The following is a 15,000-nucleotide window of genomic DNA, read 5'->3' as shown; positions in this document are numbered from 1 at the left end:
CAGGGGGCGAGGGCTCCGGGGTCAGAAACACAGCGAAGTCCTCCAGAGCCTCGCAGACGCCGTACACGGGGACCAGGTGAGCCTCGGCCGGGCAGAGCTCCGGGGAGAAGGGGTCAGAGGACCGGTCAGGGAGCGGCGGAGGAGGACAGAGCGCTCCGAAGCCCTCGCACAGGAAGTCAGAGGAGCATTGGGAGGAAGTGGGGCTGTAGGGCGGGCTGGAGAAGAAGAGCGGCGGCGGGTCAGCGGCGGGCCCCGAGTCCATCCGGAGTGGGTCACTGTCTTTCTGGACACGAGCCGGCTGAGACGAGCGGTCAGCGCCGTACAGTTTCTCTCTGAGATACACCGCCTCCGCTTCGCTGGAGAACATCAGCAGGGTTAGACTCAACAACCAATCACAAGTCCTCAATCAGATGCTAATTTCAGCTCCACCTATCAGTGAGCAGCATCTTTTGTTTTTAGCTGGCTGTTAAAAATGTAGAGATTCCCTCAAAAACAGCAGTTCATCCAGCAAAACATCTTGAGTGAATCACTGAATCATTCCTTCATAAAGTTACATGAGATTAATATTATAATATTCTTTCTTCAGAATAAACAAAAACAATTTGTGACCCTGGAGCAAAAAACTAGTCATAAGAGATTGATGTCTGGCTTGTTCTGATCGAAAGATATCTGTACAACTATAGATACAACTATTAGAAAATCTGGAATATGGGAGAAAAAAATATATAGATATTGAGAAAATCACCTTTAAAGGTTCTTAGCAATGAATACTACTAATCAAAACCGTCTGGATACAGGAAATTGTCAAAACCTCCTCATGGAACATTGCTTAATATCCCAGTGATTTTTGGTAAAAAAAGAAAACCGATCATTTAGACTCATCCAGTGTATCCAGATATACCTGCTGAAGTTTCTGTGCTCCAGGGATATCTTTATCCAGCATGGAGCTGAGATCAGACGCTCACCTGATGACGTGGTTTGTGCAGACGATGGTGTCTCTGGACGGGTCTGAGGAGGCGCAGACGTAGAGACGGATCCAGGACCGGTTCCTCCGCTGCAGACGGACCAGCATCTCTGCGCTCGCTTCACCGCCGTCTGAGAAAACACACATACAGTCATCTACTGCTCAGGCGTCTGGGGTCTGTAGCACTCTCAGTGTTTGTGAAAGTCATTTAATTGATCGAGAATGTGGTTGAAAATGTGAAATATTATTAGAGTTTAAAGAAGCAGTTTTTTATGTGTATCTGATTACTCCAGTGTCACGTGATCCTTCAGAAATCTTTCTAATATACTGATTTACTGATCAAGAAAGATTTCTGATTATTATCAATGTTGATGAACAGTATTTATTTCAGATAATCTGTGCGTTTCAGTGTCTCTGGAGCACAGATATATTTGTAGAACTAGACAATAATACACTGTATTAACAATACAAAAAGTATTAGGATTTTAATTAAAGATCATGTTCCATGAAGATATTTTGTAGATATTTCCTACTGTAAACGTGTCAAAAATTCATTTTTGATTAGTAATATTCATTGCTAAGTGCTTTAAAGGTGATTTCCTCAATATTTAACGCATCCTTAATGAATAAAAGGGTTTTCTGAGATGTGACTCACTGAGGATGCGATGGCAGTCAGCGGCGGGCGCCAGATCCTCTGGATGCAGGAGCTCGTACCACGATCGACCGATCAGCTCCTCTGCTGAGAAACCCAGGTGGAACGAGACGCTGTGGAAATACCCCTCGCCATCAATAACCGTATCTCAACAATCTCCCAGACCAGGACTCTCTAGAGAAGCGGGTCAGTGGTGTACCTGCGGGGGGCGTGCGTGAGCCTCATGTCCGGTCTGTGGAGCGTCTGGAAGCAGGCGGAGGCCCTCAGGAGCTCGCTGTCCTTCAGTCTGTCGGCCGTGGGCGAGCAGAGGGCCACAAACAGAGCGCCGTCCGCCCGGAGTCGCCCCCTCACCAGCATGGAGCAGCCGGCGGTGTTCTGGAGCCGGAGCGCTCTGGAGCTGTGCATGCGGCACACGAAGCTGCTCTCTGAGAGAAACACGGGATCAGACCTGATCTGAACATCACGCTCAACACTGAAGGAAGCTTCTGAACGCCTCGCTCACCTGCTGAGACGTCCTGCTCTCTCAAGATCTCCTTCACCGCTTCTGCGTCACGAGCGTCCATCATATCATAGAACGAGTCTCCTTGAAGAACGTCCACCTGAAACACCAAACCCTTCTGATCAAGAGCTCTTCCCAAACATCAACACTACACTGATGTTATTAACCTTGATGCAACATCTGAAATCTTTCCGCTGATATATGATTTGTTCATGTATGTGCTCATGTCTTGTACTTTTTCCCAAAGAGTGTAGGTAAAAACAGAAAACCTCTATTGTAGTCTGTCAGGGAATTATTATTATTTTAAACAATATTTTTTTTTTGAGACTTAACCAAATAAATTCAAAAAAGTCTTCAGTTTTAAGTAAACTTTAGCGTCTGATCAGGTACAATAAAGGATCACAGTTATTTTAACACTGCTGGGTTTTTTTTAATTATTGGATTTTTGGTAAATTGCATGAAAACAAAACACGCCTGTGTGTCAAAGCTTTCAACATTCAAGAAGAAATACACCAGCCTTTCAAGCATAGGTGAAACTGATCATAATCATCATTGAATAAGTGCTGACTATAAGAAAGGATAAACGTGAAACAGAAGAACAGACGGGTCTCTCACCATGGACAGCCCGAGGTACTCCTGCACATTTTCAGACACGTAGACCAGCTTTCCGTCTCTGGTCAAAGCCACAATAAATCCAGGCAGCGCTTCCAGAAAGCTCTGGTACAGAGGAGAAGCTCGGTCCTGGAGAAGACCAGAAGGATCCAGACCAGACGGACCCAGACTAGACGGACCCAGACCAGACGGACCCAGACCAGACGGATCCAGACCAGACGGATTCAGACCGCCTCCAGCCCCTGAGAGGAGCACGCTCTTCCGGACGAAGGTGCAGATGAGGGACATGGAGTGCAGGTAGGACAGACGCTCCTGGTCCTCAGCTGAGATGGGCAGCAGTGACCGCAGGGTCCGGATCTCTGCGTTGATGTGGTCTCTCCGGGCTTTAGACGCTCCTTTAGTGGACCTGCATCCGAGCACAGAGAGACGGTCAGACGCTACCAGAACTTCAGGAGAACCCAGACCATAAAACACCGGCTCTAAAAGTCTCATCGATTTCACCACTTTTTTTGTTAAAGGTGATAGTTTAATAGTTTGTGAGAGTTAGGATGAATGACACTGAGCCTGTGAGAGGCTTTTATAGACGCTCAAAGTATGAGAAACTTCTTATAAAAGAGAGTCCTGAGTGGAGCTCCCCACACACACACACACACACACACACCTATAGCTCAGTCTCTGTGTCAGTACAGTAAACAGTAACCTCGCATGTCTAGGACTGATGGTAATCGTAGTGATCGAGTGACTGACCTGACGCGCTTGGACGCGCGGAGAACGCGCCTGACGCTCGCGACGCAGCTCATCCTCGATCTCACAGATCCGACACACTCCAGAGTCCGGGCTTTAAGAGCTCATTTATGCTGAAAACCTCCAGGAACGGGCAAAGAGCACCGGTCAGCCGCTGGGTTGAGTCCGGTTAGTCAGCGCTGCTGTGTGTGTGAGTGTGTGTGTGTGAGAGTGTGTGTGTGTGTGTGTTCCGCGAGTCTCTCGAGGTTATATACTCTGAAGGAGCTCAAGCTGAGAGCCGCAGGAGAACCCCTCCGCCGTGACGACACGAGGACTGACCCGATATTTATAGAGCTGGAGTGTAAAAATACCTGCGGTGACATCATCACAACACACACACACACACACACACACACACACACACACAGAGAGAGAGAGAGAGAGATCAGCGAGTGAGTTTTTATTACAGCACATATTGAGCACAATAAACTCAGACACAATTACATTTCATTTCTTCAGCTTTGATCAGCTTTTAATCACACGCTATAACTTCTTCAAATCAGAACAGACTTAACCCTTGCGCTGCTGAAAATCCTTCACATAATTCAGTGTTCCTTTTAAAAAGAAACATATTTCTTTAAGCAATATTACTACCAAATCTTGAGTGCAATCTCTGTTTCTTATACTAGGGGTTAACATAAAAAAAACGTTATTTGTGGATCATTTTTGGCTTAGAAACTGAGGAGCAGAAGCTCAGATCAGTGTTCAGTCAAAACCTGTGACAAAAATTATCCATGATTTGGTAATAATTATATCATAATAAGACATTTAAAAACAATTTTTTGCAGTTATTATTTTTTTTTTACGTTGGAGGTTTTGTTTATTTATTTTTAAAAAGTTTTATTCAAGTCAGTTACTGTAATGCTTCAGTGTCAGAAAAAAGAAAAAACCTCTTCAGGTCAAAATGTCCAGAACTCAAGCCGAGGAATAAAACACATCTGATCTTCTGAGTCACTCTGAACAGGACAAATGAAAGCCACGTTGGCTCAAAATATCAAACGTGTCTGACCTGGAATCACAGACTGAAGCTGAAAATCACCGTGTAGAGTATATAAGGTCATACAGATCTGTAGAAAACCTGAGCAGATCAGAGCCTGAGACCTGGAGAAGATGAAGATGTTTTATATGAAGGTGGTCAGAATAAAGAGGGTCTGTGGAGTTTCCCGTCTGCAGCGTCTCTGTAGATAACCCTGGACACTGACAGACATGAACACACTGCCACGAGACACGAGCTTCTGAAGAACACGCTTCCGATCACAGAAACAGATCTCATTTAACCCTTACTGTTTACCAGCCACGCTAATTAAGAACAAGATCTTACTTTCAATCACAGCCTGGCAGGAGAATTAATATCTGCTGAGAATCAGAAAAAAAACATACATTACATGAAACACACAGAAAACAAAGAGGATCTCAGTAGTTTTCCTTATAGATATAATCCAAGAAACGAAATTAGATTATTTAGCTGTTTATGTATTAAAACGAGGTTTCAGCAGCTTTTGAAGATATTGAGCTAATAAGCCCAGCAGAACATTGAAAATAAAATATTTCCCATCTTATATGTGAAGAAGTCTGATTCAAAATAGAGGATGATTCTCAATGATGTATTAATGGATTGATTGTATTTCTATACCACATCACTACAATCAAACAAGGGCTAAACCGTAGTTTCAACGAGATTGAATTTTCTTCTGGAGATAAGTTTGCTGAATAGAAGTCAAGGAGCTATGAAGACAGAGAGGCTTCAGGGTTAGAGGAGCCTTCTTCAGAAACAAACACATCTTTCTTCAGGAACGACTGAAGGCTCAGCGTCTGAGGATCTGTCAGAGAAATCATCTTCAGGTGATTCATCACAGTTTCTTCTGGAGGTCAAAACAAGCGCAGGCTCTTGAGTTTAATGCTGTGTTTGGGTCTGGAGGAGCTCGTCCCCGGAGAGATCGGTGATGTCCAGCCATTAGCTCTCGGCCGAAGCCACAAGTTTAAGGTTCCTGAACACGAGCCGAAGGACAGGTGGGTCTCGTCCCATCACGGCTCCTCCTGCAGTTAACCTTTAGCTTTCACAACCTTTGCTCAATAGAAGCCCATGAGGTCACGTCCACCGAGAGAGCAGCCGAATCCATCACGCTTCATACGAGAAGACGGCGCTGGAGCCTCCAGAGAACATATCAGACTGTTTGTGTGTAAACAAGCTTTCAGATGAAGTGCTGAGAACGCAGTAAACACTAAACTTACAGCCCCTAGAAATAAAGCATTACAGGAATATTATCAGTGCATTCGTTATGACTTGTAATGAACATTATAATGAATTAAATGTGACCTTGAGCACAGAAGCAGTCGTCAGCAGGGATCTTTCTAGTAATAGACAACAATACATTGTATGGGATATTATTCTTTTTTTATAACAAAAATGAGAAGAATATTAATTGATATTCCAGCTATTTTTTTACTGTAACTATATGAATACTAAATTTTTCATTAGTAATGTATATATATATCTTGTACATAGTAGGTCTGGTTTTGTGTGTTCCAGCTTCACACATGATCTCTTTAATAATTGCAACCAAAGTTAATCCATAATGATAGATTAAAACACAGAAACCAGTTTCAGATTTAACAAGAAACGTATAATGCATCGTAACTTTGCATGAAATAAGAAAGATAAATAAAGTACAAGTAAAGTAAAAAAAGGCCAAACTTTGTGAATTAATAAAGGAATGTTTCATTCTGGAGAAATAAACGTTCATTTAAAAATAGTTTTTATTTAATGACGTCTTCTGAAAATCGTGTTCAAATTTGTGGTGTTACAGGAAAACAATTCTCAATGTACTCTTTATATCACACACACACACACACACACACGTTCCAACACGTCACACTGCACATTTAAGCAGACATTAAGCAAAATTATCATCAGTTTTATTGGTTAGGAAATTCAAAATCCCACTAAAAACCCGTTTATAACATTAATCGAGTCATAACTCGTGGAAAAAGAGTCCTCCACCAGTCAAGAATCACGTCTGAGGTTCAGTGACGTTTCTTCACACGATTAAAAAAGACTCCCAGCATTTAGGCTCGAGAAGTAATTGGCCAATCAGAACATAAATAGTGTCTTCCTCTCCTTCACTGCACAGAAAACACGTCTATCAGAGCACGTGTTTGTTGAAAGCATCATGAAAATGCGATTAAATGACTATTTCTAGCTACAGATTATGATGAAAATGCACTTGATCTTCATCTGGTTTAATTTTGAGACCATTTCGAGTGACTTTCTTTCTTAATGACGAGGGAAACAAGGACGGTTGGATTTTCTAACACAGTCTTCACTCTGACCATTTAATGTCAAGATATTCAGACACAGTGAATAAAATCTCTAACAAAACTCTTCAAATCCATCCAGACCGGAAGCCTTTGAAAGCCAAAAGACTCTGAAGAAGTTGTTTAGGCACCGGACGAGACACAAATGAAAGCCAGAAGAATACTGATCCACTTCACCTGCAGCTTTGGCACCATCAGAACCGATCACCTCAACATCAATATTCTGCAGGTCACTAAAGATTCAGATGAACTATAAAGCAGCAGCAGTAACGGATCTGTGTTTTAAGACGACCGAGAGAAAGATGTGAATCTGGAGAAACTGGACACCAGAGGCGGTTTATTTGAGCGCTCTTGATCTTTCGGAGTAAAGGAGAAAACATTCTAACCTTTTCTGAAAACTTTACAACATTGTTAGCTTTTTCCCACCTCTTTGAGATCTAAGACAGTCTGACAGCGTGCATGCAGAGGGAATAACTCCGTTTCTACTGATTGTTGAGTCAGGATTTATTGTCTGAAGTACTGTGGGTAAACAGAAAACCAGTCCAGTCTTCTCTGAAGATCGTCTCTGCGTTCGATATGTAAGAGCACGTGTGGAACCATAACCAAAGTCTTGCATATAAACCCGACGGAGCGATCTGAACACAAGCAGAGAAACGACAGATTACAGATTACATGATCTTCATTTCACTCCAAAACCTCATTAAAACACCGTAACACTGATGAATAATTGGACTGATTTAAGATTGTGAAGGTCCGTTTCTCCTCAGCAGGAATCAAGTTCAACAGCAGCAAAACCCGACGGGGAACGTCCTTTCTGATCGAGAAACTGCAATCCAGATCCAAACGGGTGAGAGTCAATCATCTGTGGAGCAGGAGTCCGGAGAGGTTCTGCTGTCAGCCGTGAGGCGAGAAGATGGGCCGGCTGATGTTACTGTTAGTGGTCATAGCGGTCAGCTCCCACCTGAAGAACACACACACACACATCAGAGGAGAACACACACGAGCAGCAGTCACTCACACACAGAACAGAGTCTAGAACAACCTAGAACAGAGTCTAACACGGTCTTGATGGCTGCTCTTCCTTTAAAATCAGGTATATATCTAAAATGAGCTCTAGGTTAGATTATAAAATACTTGGGTGCTTGTTCTGCACGCTTGATGAACAAACTTCAGCTAGTCCAAAACACAGCAGCTAGAGTCCTTACTAGAACTAGGAAGCATGATCATATTAGCCCGGTTCTGTGTTAAATAGATCAGACGGGAACACTCCTCATTAAACACAGTGTACTCACTACATCATAAAAAGAATGGCATCTACGTTAATATTAGTTTCTTTTTTTTTATTCCAGGTCACCTTAGCCACCTGGATCCAGTCTGTATCCACATCAGATGGAGGACCGAACACACACACACACACACACACACACACACTGATGCTGCTGCTCTGCAGGAGGGTAGATGTGTGCAGGCCCTTCATTAGACTCATTAAGATAAGATGCTGCTTCAGCATGTGTGTTCTCCAACAGCATTAGACCATCCGTCTCCTCCAAACACACACAACCCTTTCAGACACACACCATCACATGCTCCTGACCTGCAGAGAGAGAGTGTGTGTCTGTGTGTGTGTGTGTGTGTGTGTTTCATTATCATTTTCTTTATGTGTATTCATTATCTCTTGCATGATTCAGGACCGATAGACCTGTGATGACTTTAAATGAGTTCAAATGTGTTTAATAACGGTTTCTCTGAACTGTTTCATTAATCTGACTATAAAGAACATGAGAAGGTCTGTACCTTATTAGGAAAAAATTATGAAAAACTATTCATGGACATTTATAAGAATGCCAACATCTTACTGCTCCTTCTCTACACACACACACACACACACACACACACAGACCTCTTATATACTCTCTCTCTCTCTCTCTCTCTTACACACACACACACACACACACACACATCATATCTGATTTACACCAGACATCCTTTTAATATTGTAATATTCATCAATTAGAATTTTCTGTGTTCCTGTTTGGATAGGTGTGTGTGTGTGTGTGTGTGTGTGTGTGTGTGTTTTAGAGACAGTGAGATGATGCTGTTCTTATCCGCACAGCTGCTGGTGTTTGGACTGAATCTGTGTGATGTATTTTGTCTTTGTTGAGAGTGATAATTCATTGCACTAATTGGTTGAATTATTGAGCTTTGTTACGGCTGTGGAGAATTAACATGGCTTCACTCTCTCCCTCCATCGTGTGTGTGTGTGTGTGTGTGTGTGTGTAATCTGATCAGTAAAGCTGTGAGCTGCTGACAAGAGCCCAGAGCTGATGAGGGTCAAGGGTTGGGGTGCAGATTGTTATCGCTGTCTCTGGTTTCACACTCATTCACTGTGTGTGTGTGTGTGTGTGTGTGTGGAGGCTCTGACTCTCACCTGATGTCATGAGGGAGTCCTGACTGGTCCAGACTGTACTGAATAACTGCTAGCTTGCATAAAGTCTTCAGATTCGGACCTAAAAAACACAGAAGCACACACACTGTAATCACACGCTCAGCTGGTGCGGTCAGCAGGTCCAGAGCGGATGGACGACCATACATGGGCTTCCGCTCGTGTGAGTCCTGACCTGCAGGAGCAAAGCTGAGGCCAGAGCCCCGTCTGAAGCGCTTCCCTGCTCTATTCTGCTCCTGCTCCCACAGAGCTGCTCTCAACGCTGCCAAAGGAAGGGCCTTTATTTGGTCCCGGAAGCACCTCGCCGTGCCCGTCTGCCTCACACACACACACACACACACACACACGTGCTCTACCTCACACACACGCTCTCATTCACACATACACACACATACACTCTCACACACACACTCTCTCGCACACACGTGCTCTCCTTCACACACACACGCTCTCACTCACTCTCTCACACACACACGCTCTCACTCACTCATACACACTCTCACACATACACATGCTCTCTCACACACACACGCTCTCACTCACTCACTCCAATACACACACACACACTCTCACTCCCACACACACACGCACACGCTCTCACTCACTCATACACACTCACACACACTCTCACACGCTCTCATTCACTCTCTCACACACACGCTCTCACTCATACACACTCTCACACATATACATGCTCTCATTCACTCTCTCACACACACACACACACAAACACGCTGTCACTCACACTTTCTCTTACACACACACGCTCTCACACACAAAAACACACACATGCGCTCTCACTCAGTCACACACACACACACACACATTCGTTTTTTGTATGTGTTATTGTTCTACCCCTTACAGGAAACTACTCACATTTTTATATTTTCAAAAAAACTCACTCTGTATGATTTAATTTATTTTGAAAAAGTGGTAATGTCCTCATAAGTCACATTCTCCTTGTAATACCTGTGTCATTATACAGGTGTCCTCATCTGTGTCAAACACACACACACACACACACACACACACGCAGTTTAACCCCATCCCTGAATTAGACATGCTTTTTAATTAAATTGAAATAAACCATTAAAATGGAATGCACATAATTTCAGAAAAATAATAATTTTAAATAAGTAATTTCAAAGGGACCTGAATATGTACTTTTTGTTTCACATTTCATATATTGTTGTTAAATTGTGTAAGTTTCATCATTCCAAATGATTGCATGCTTTTTGATTACTGAAATGTAATTGAACCATTAAAAAAAAATAATAAAATAAAACATGGCCCTACATTCCTTTGACTGAATTTAATGCTGATGACTTCTTTTAGGGTTAATCCACGCCCACATGAAACGTTTGACTGGTTCTTATGACATCACACTGAGACGGTCAGACTCACTGAAGTCCAGGATGTACAGGTCTGAATGGTCCATGAGGTTAAACTCGTCGCCCATTCCCTGCTCCGGACACGGACTGAAACACAAGAACACAACAAACACCATGACTGCAACACTAATTTCATTTTTAAATTCTCACTTCTATTATTTTACAAAAACACAAAAGTAGTCATTCTCTGTCTTCAGCAGAGCTGCTCATTGACCTTCACAGTGAATGAAGAGCACAGTCATTGAAAGTAAGTGACCAGAGCTGCATAACGATACAGCTTCTCTACAGCTGAATGTTAGACTCATTTCTGAAGTTTGAATCATTGATTCTATTACTTTCCTGTTTGTTAGAGTGAAGCTCTAAAAGTCAAAGTGAAAAGCGCTAGAGAAATAAAAGGACTTGACTTCTTTCATTCATTCTGTTCAGTTAAAAACAAAGCCGTTGAACTAAATGAAAATCAGTTCAGAGATTGCAGGGCAGCCTCTTGAAAGGGTTTATGAATTATCTTACCATAGGAACCACTTAACGCTGGCCAGTAATAAAGTTTTGACCTCAATTGTGCTACGTGATGAATTAGTACTTCTACCATCTGATTGGCGGCACAAGATTTCATCTAGCGAGACTGAAACACTCTTTTGTGCATCAAGCTGTCCTCAAATTAAATCAACAGCAAATGTAAATGTAGTTTACTGTGAAATTTTGAAACTTTTCATCCAGACCTAGAAATCACGATAATCTAGCTCCACATGTTTCCACTCCACGTAAGAATAATGAACATGTATTTGTTTTCATGAGTGTTTCTTCAGTTCTTCTGCTGACTGACACAATGGTGAAAGTTCACGCTCAACGCTAGCTGGGTTTAAACCCACAACCGTTCAGTTTCTCACTCAGATCTTCAAGAAGCAGAAAGAGCAGAACAACACAGCCACTCTGTCCTTCTCATGTTACAATATTGCTAAAAGAGGAAGCTGTAAAACTTATCAGAGACAAACACACACGAGACCTGCAGGAAACGCTGGAATATCTCACACAAACATCTGCTTCCTGCTGGATACCTGCACTGACCACCACCACCATCTTCATCATCACCACTAACATCTTCATCGTTAGAATCACCACCATGAATACTATCACCGTCATCATCTTCATCACCATAATTTTCATCCCCACCATCATCATCAGAATCACAGAGAGGTGAGGGGAAAGGCTGGTAAGATTGTGCAAATATCGTTGTACCATTTTATGAATATATTTGGTCAAACTCCCAGGCTATATAAGATAAAGTGTTGTGCAGGCTATTAAAGACAGTATTAGCTGATTAGACCTAAAACACAAAGTGTTTGCCCACTCTCTCTCTTCACTGTTCCCACATCTCAGATGTCAAATACAGAAAATGTTACCTTTTTTAGACACTTTTTGAAGTAAAGAGTAAAGAAAATTCTATTCCAATCTTATTAAAATGACCAAGGTCCAGTTGCGTAACTGGAGGGTAATCAGTATTACTTTCCCAACACAAATAAAAATATTGAAGAAAAAAATAAAAACACTTTCTCATTGAAGTTAAGTAGATCTCACAGGTGACCTGTTGATCTCAGAAAGTGAGCTGTCACTGAAGGGAGCATCTCTGGAGTCTGAGGTCTGGGTCCCGGGAGGCCAGCTGTGGAACTCATTAGACCCCCGACCCCGCGGGAGGTCAGCAGCCCGGATTACGGCGAGACCTTTATCAGAGCCGCCGGCCGTTACATTAACGTACGCACGCTCCTATTTATTTACCTTCATCGGCGGCGCGCTGCTCAGAGTTAATGAAACATGCCCTATGAACCCGGAGAACGGCGTGCTATCACAACAAACACAAACCACAGACTCAGAGAAGAAGGAGATCAGGACAGGGTTCATCGATGCTGAACCTACAGCAGAACAAATGTGGACTTCATCCATAATAACTCTTCCTTCAGGTAGAAAGTACTCCTGTTCTCTCTCACATCAAGATCTGTTTTGGACCGTTTTAAACTCTGTACAGATTTCTCTCCTGATTCAGAACAGAACACTTTTTCATTGGAGGAAGAGTTATTATAGATTATAAAAACATCTTAATGCTGGATTAGTTTGATCTTCTGTCTTCTCCAGATGTTAACAGATGGACCGGATCTCTGCGGATCATTCTGATGTTTTTATCAGACTCTCATTCTGATGGCACCCATTCACTTCCATTACTGAGACACTGATGCAGAGACACATTTCTCAGAACCTGTTTGAGTGTAATTTTCTTCTCTGCAGAGCTGATTGAATTAATTTGTATTGTTTGAAGTGCTATAGAAATAAAGCTGGCTCAGTGTTCGGTCCTGTTGGTTTCCAGTAGCAGAAATGACTGAATGATCACAGACTGACATCAGCCGGACGATAAAGACAGAGAGAGGCTCTGATCCGCTCAGAACCCTCACAGACAGAAACAAAGACTGACCCATACACAGGTCAGCAGCGAGGCAGCGATGGGTCCAGAGCTCCTGACGGTGTGAAAGTGTTTTGTGAGTTTATGAGGTTTCCTGGTGTTTGACGGCTCATTTGTGTTACATGATCAGCAGAGTATCATTGAGCAGTTTCCTCCCCACACACACACACACACACACACACACACACACACACACCCCACTGGCCTATGAAAACACACTCACTGTTGGACGTAACACCACTGGGAATGTCACTGGAATCCTCTAAAGCTTCTCTGGCTACAATCACCTCATTAGCCTGAGCGTCACCTTCTTAAAAGGTCACTAATGAAGAAATGAAAAGCCCCCATTTGATTTGTTTGGCCGTCCGAACCCACTGAGACTGAGACACTGTTTCTCCACAGAAACCTTTAAACTTCCTTCACAGCAGGACCTCTCACACACACACACACACACACACACACAGTAATGCGCTCCTGGTCCTGACAGGGAACTAATGTGTGTTGCGTTTCCTCTTCCTCTTTCCCGATGAGTCGGTGATGGTCAGGAACTCATCGTGGGCTATGACTTCCTGTGGATTGTCTTATCTGCGGAGAACAGGCGCATTAGCATGCCTCGTTGGGAGAAAACTTCAGTGCTAAACAGTCAATAGAAACAATAATCTGACTGAGTGGCCAATAAGACCCTATACAGTGATCCCTGAGGAAGATCAGAGAGTCTCAGAGAGCAGCGCTTAATGCCTGAGAGACCATGATGGAGTCTGGGTTTAAATATAGACGCAGCAGAAACAGAACCCAATCCAGCTGATATCGGCCCGTGTGAAAACAACAATCAGCACAAATTATCGGAGAAATGCCCTTATCTCTCAGCCGTAAACAAGGGAGCTGGGAAAACAACGGATGTTTGGGGCCTCGGAGGCGACTGGCTTTTGTATGAAACGCAGAAAGTGAGTTCTGGATGAATGGAGAGGGGTACGCTCTCAAATAGTCTAGATGAGAAACATTATTCTGACATCCACAAATCACAGACGCTCTGAGTCTAGAGGAGAGATGTTCACTTCTGCTATCGTCCTCCTTTCAGTTGTCTGGTGTAATCCAGTTTTATTTTCTCCATTTCTGTCACCTGATTGGTTTGGGTTCCTTTCCGCCGTCACCTTTGGCTTGACTAATTGGATTCAAACACGCTAAATATTCAGTAATATTATCAATATGACTTCACTGAAACGATCATACGAGAACAAAACGTCACAGCTGCGTTGCTGCTGAATCTAATTTGTTTCATATCTGATCTGGTAGTTTTCTGGTTGTCACTTTGAATCTGTATTTTATTAAGTGCTATAGAAATACATGTCATTTGAATACAGTACAATATTCATTTATATAGCACATTTGAATTTGAAAGTTGCCCAATAAAACACAGACTGTAAAATGGTTCACCAAAATGGAAAATCATTGCAGAACAAGTCAAGAAATATTGAATGCTAAGGGGAAAAAAGTTTCATAGTAACTTTGAGGCAGTCCTGATATGAACTGTTCCACAGCTTAGGGTCGTCAGATCTGAGTGATCTTATATCAACAATATAAAGTGAACTGCAATAATCCAATCGAGCACGAGTAACCATATTAAATATCTTTAGAAGAGAAAATGACTTCTTTGTCAGTCAGAAGACAAAGATGATAAAACTGTATGGAGTACGAAAATTGAGTCAAATTAAATTAATTCAGATTTGTCCTCATTAAGGTTTAAGAAATTACTAGCAAGTTCATCCAGAGAATCTAAAGTATGTTTTAGAGTCTGCGTGTCATTACGCTTCGAGTGGATATAGATTTATATATCAACTGCATAAAGATGAAAAGAAGGTGCTATACATGATGCCCTAGAACCTAGAACTGAG

The 15,000-nt window shown here is 42.6% G+C and overlaps 2 protein-coding genes across 2 annotated transcripts in view; both read right to left on the bottom strand.

The window, feature by feature from the left end:
- The window catches only part of npas4l (neuronal PAS domain protein 4 like), a 4,838-nt gene extending 1,153 nt beyond the window's left edge, over positions 1-3,685 (bottom strand). Inside the window, exons 1-7 of the mRNA XM_043254648.1 lie at positions 3,475-3,685; positions 2,731-3,133; positions 2,119-2,215; positions 1,816-2,041; positions 1,620-1,729; positions 966-1,095; positions 1-356 (exon numbers count right to left, since the gene is read on the bottom strand). The exon at positions 1-356 is cut by the window's left edge and continues 1,153 nt beyond it. Of these exons, the coding sequence (XP_043110583.1) occupies positions 1-356; positions 966-1,095; positions 1,620-1,729; positions 1,816-2,041; positions 2,119-2,215; positions 2,731-3,133; positions 3,475-3,527 (1,375 nt within the window). The 5' untranslated portion in view covers positions 3,528-3,685. The remainder of the gene's footprint in view (positions 357-965; positions 1,096-1,619; positions 1,730-1,815; positions 2,042-2,118; positions 2,216-2,730; positions 3,134-3,474) is intronic.
- Positions 3,686-6,249: 2,564 nt separating this feature from the next.
- The window catches only part of klhdc3 (kelch domain containing 3), a 29,478-nt gene continuing 20,727 nt past the window's right edge, over positions 6,250-15,000 (bottom strand). The window contains exons 9-11 of the mRNA XM_043254649.1: positions 10,673-10,746; positions 9,254-9,332; positions 6,250-7,786 (exon numbers count right to left, since the gene is read on the bottom strand). Coding sequence (XP_043110584.1) covers positions 7,720-7,786; positions 9,254-9,332; positions 10,673-10,746 — 220 coding nt within the window. The 3' untranslated portion in view covers positions 6,250-7,719. The remainder of the gene's footprint in view (positions 7,787-9,253; positions 9,333-10,672; positions 10,747-15,000) is intronic.

This window comes from Puntigrus tetrazona, chromosome 13 (genome assembly GCF_018831695.1).
Source record: "Puntigrus tetrazona isolate hp1 chromosome 13, ASM1883169v1, whole genome shotgun sequence".
Taxonomy (NCBI): domain Eukaryota; kingdom Metazoa; phylum Chordata; class Actinopteri; order Cypriniformes; family Cyprinidae; genus Puntigrus; species Puntigrus tetrazona.
This window is presented reverse-complemented; position numbering and strand designations above follow the sequence as displayed.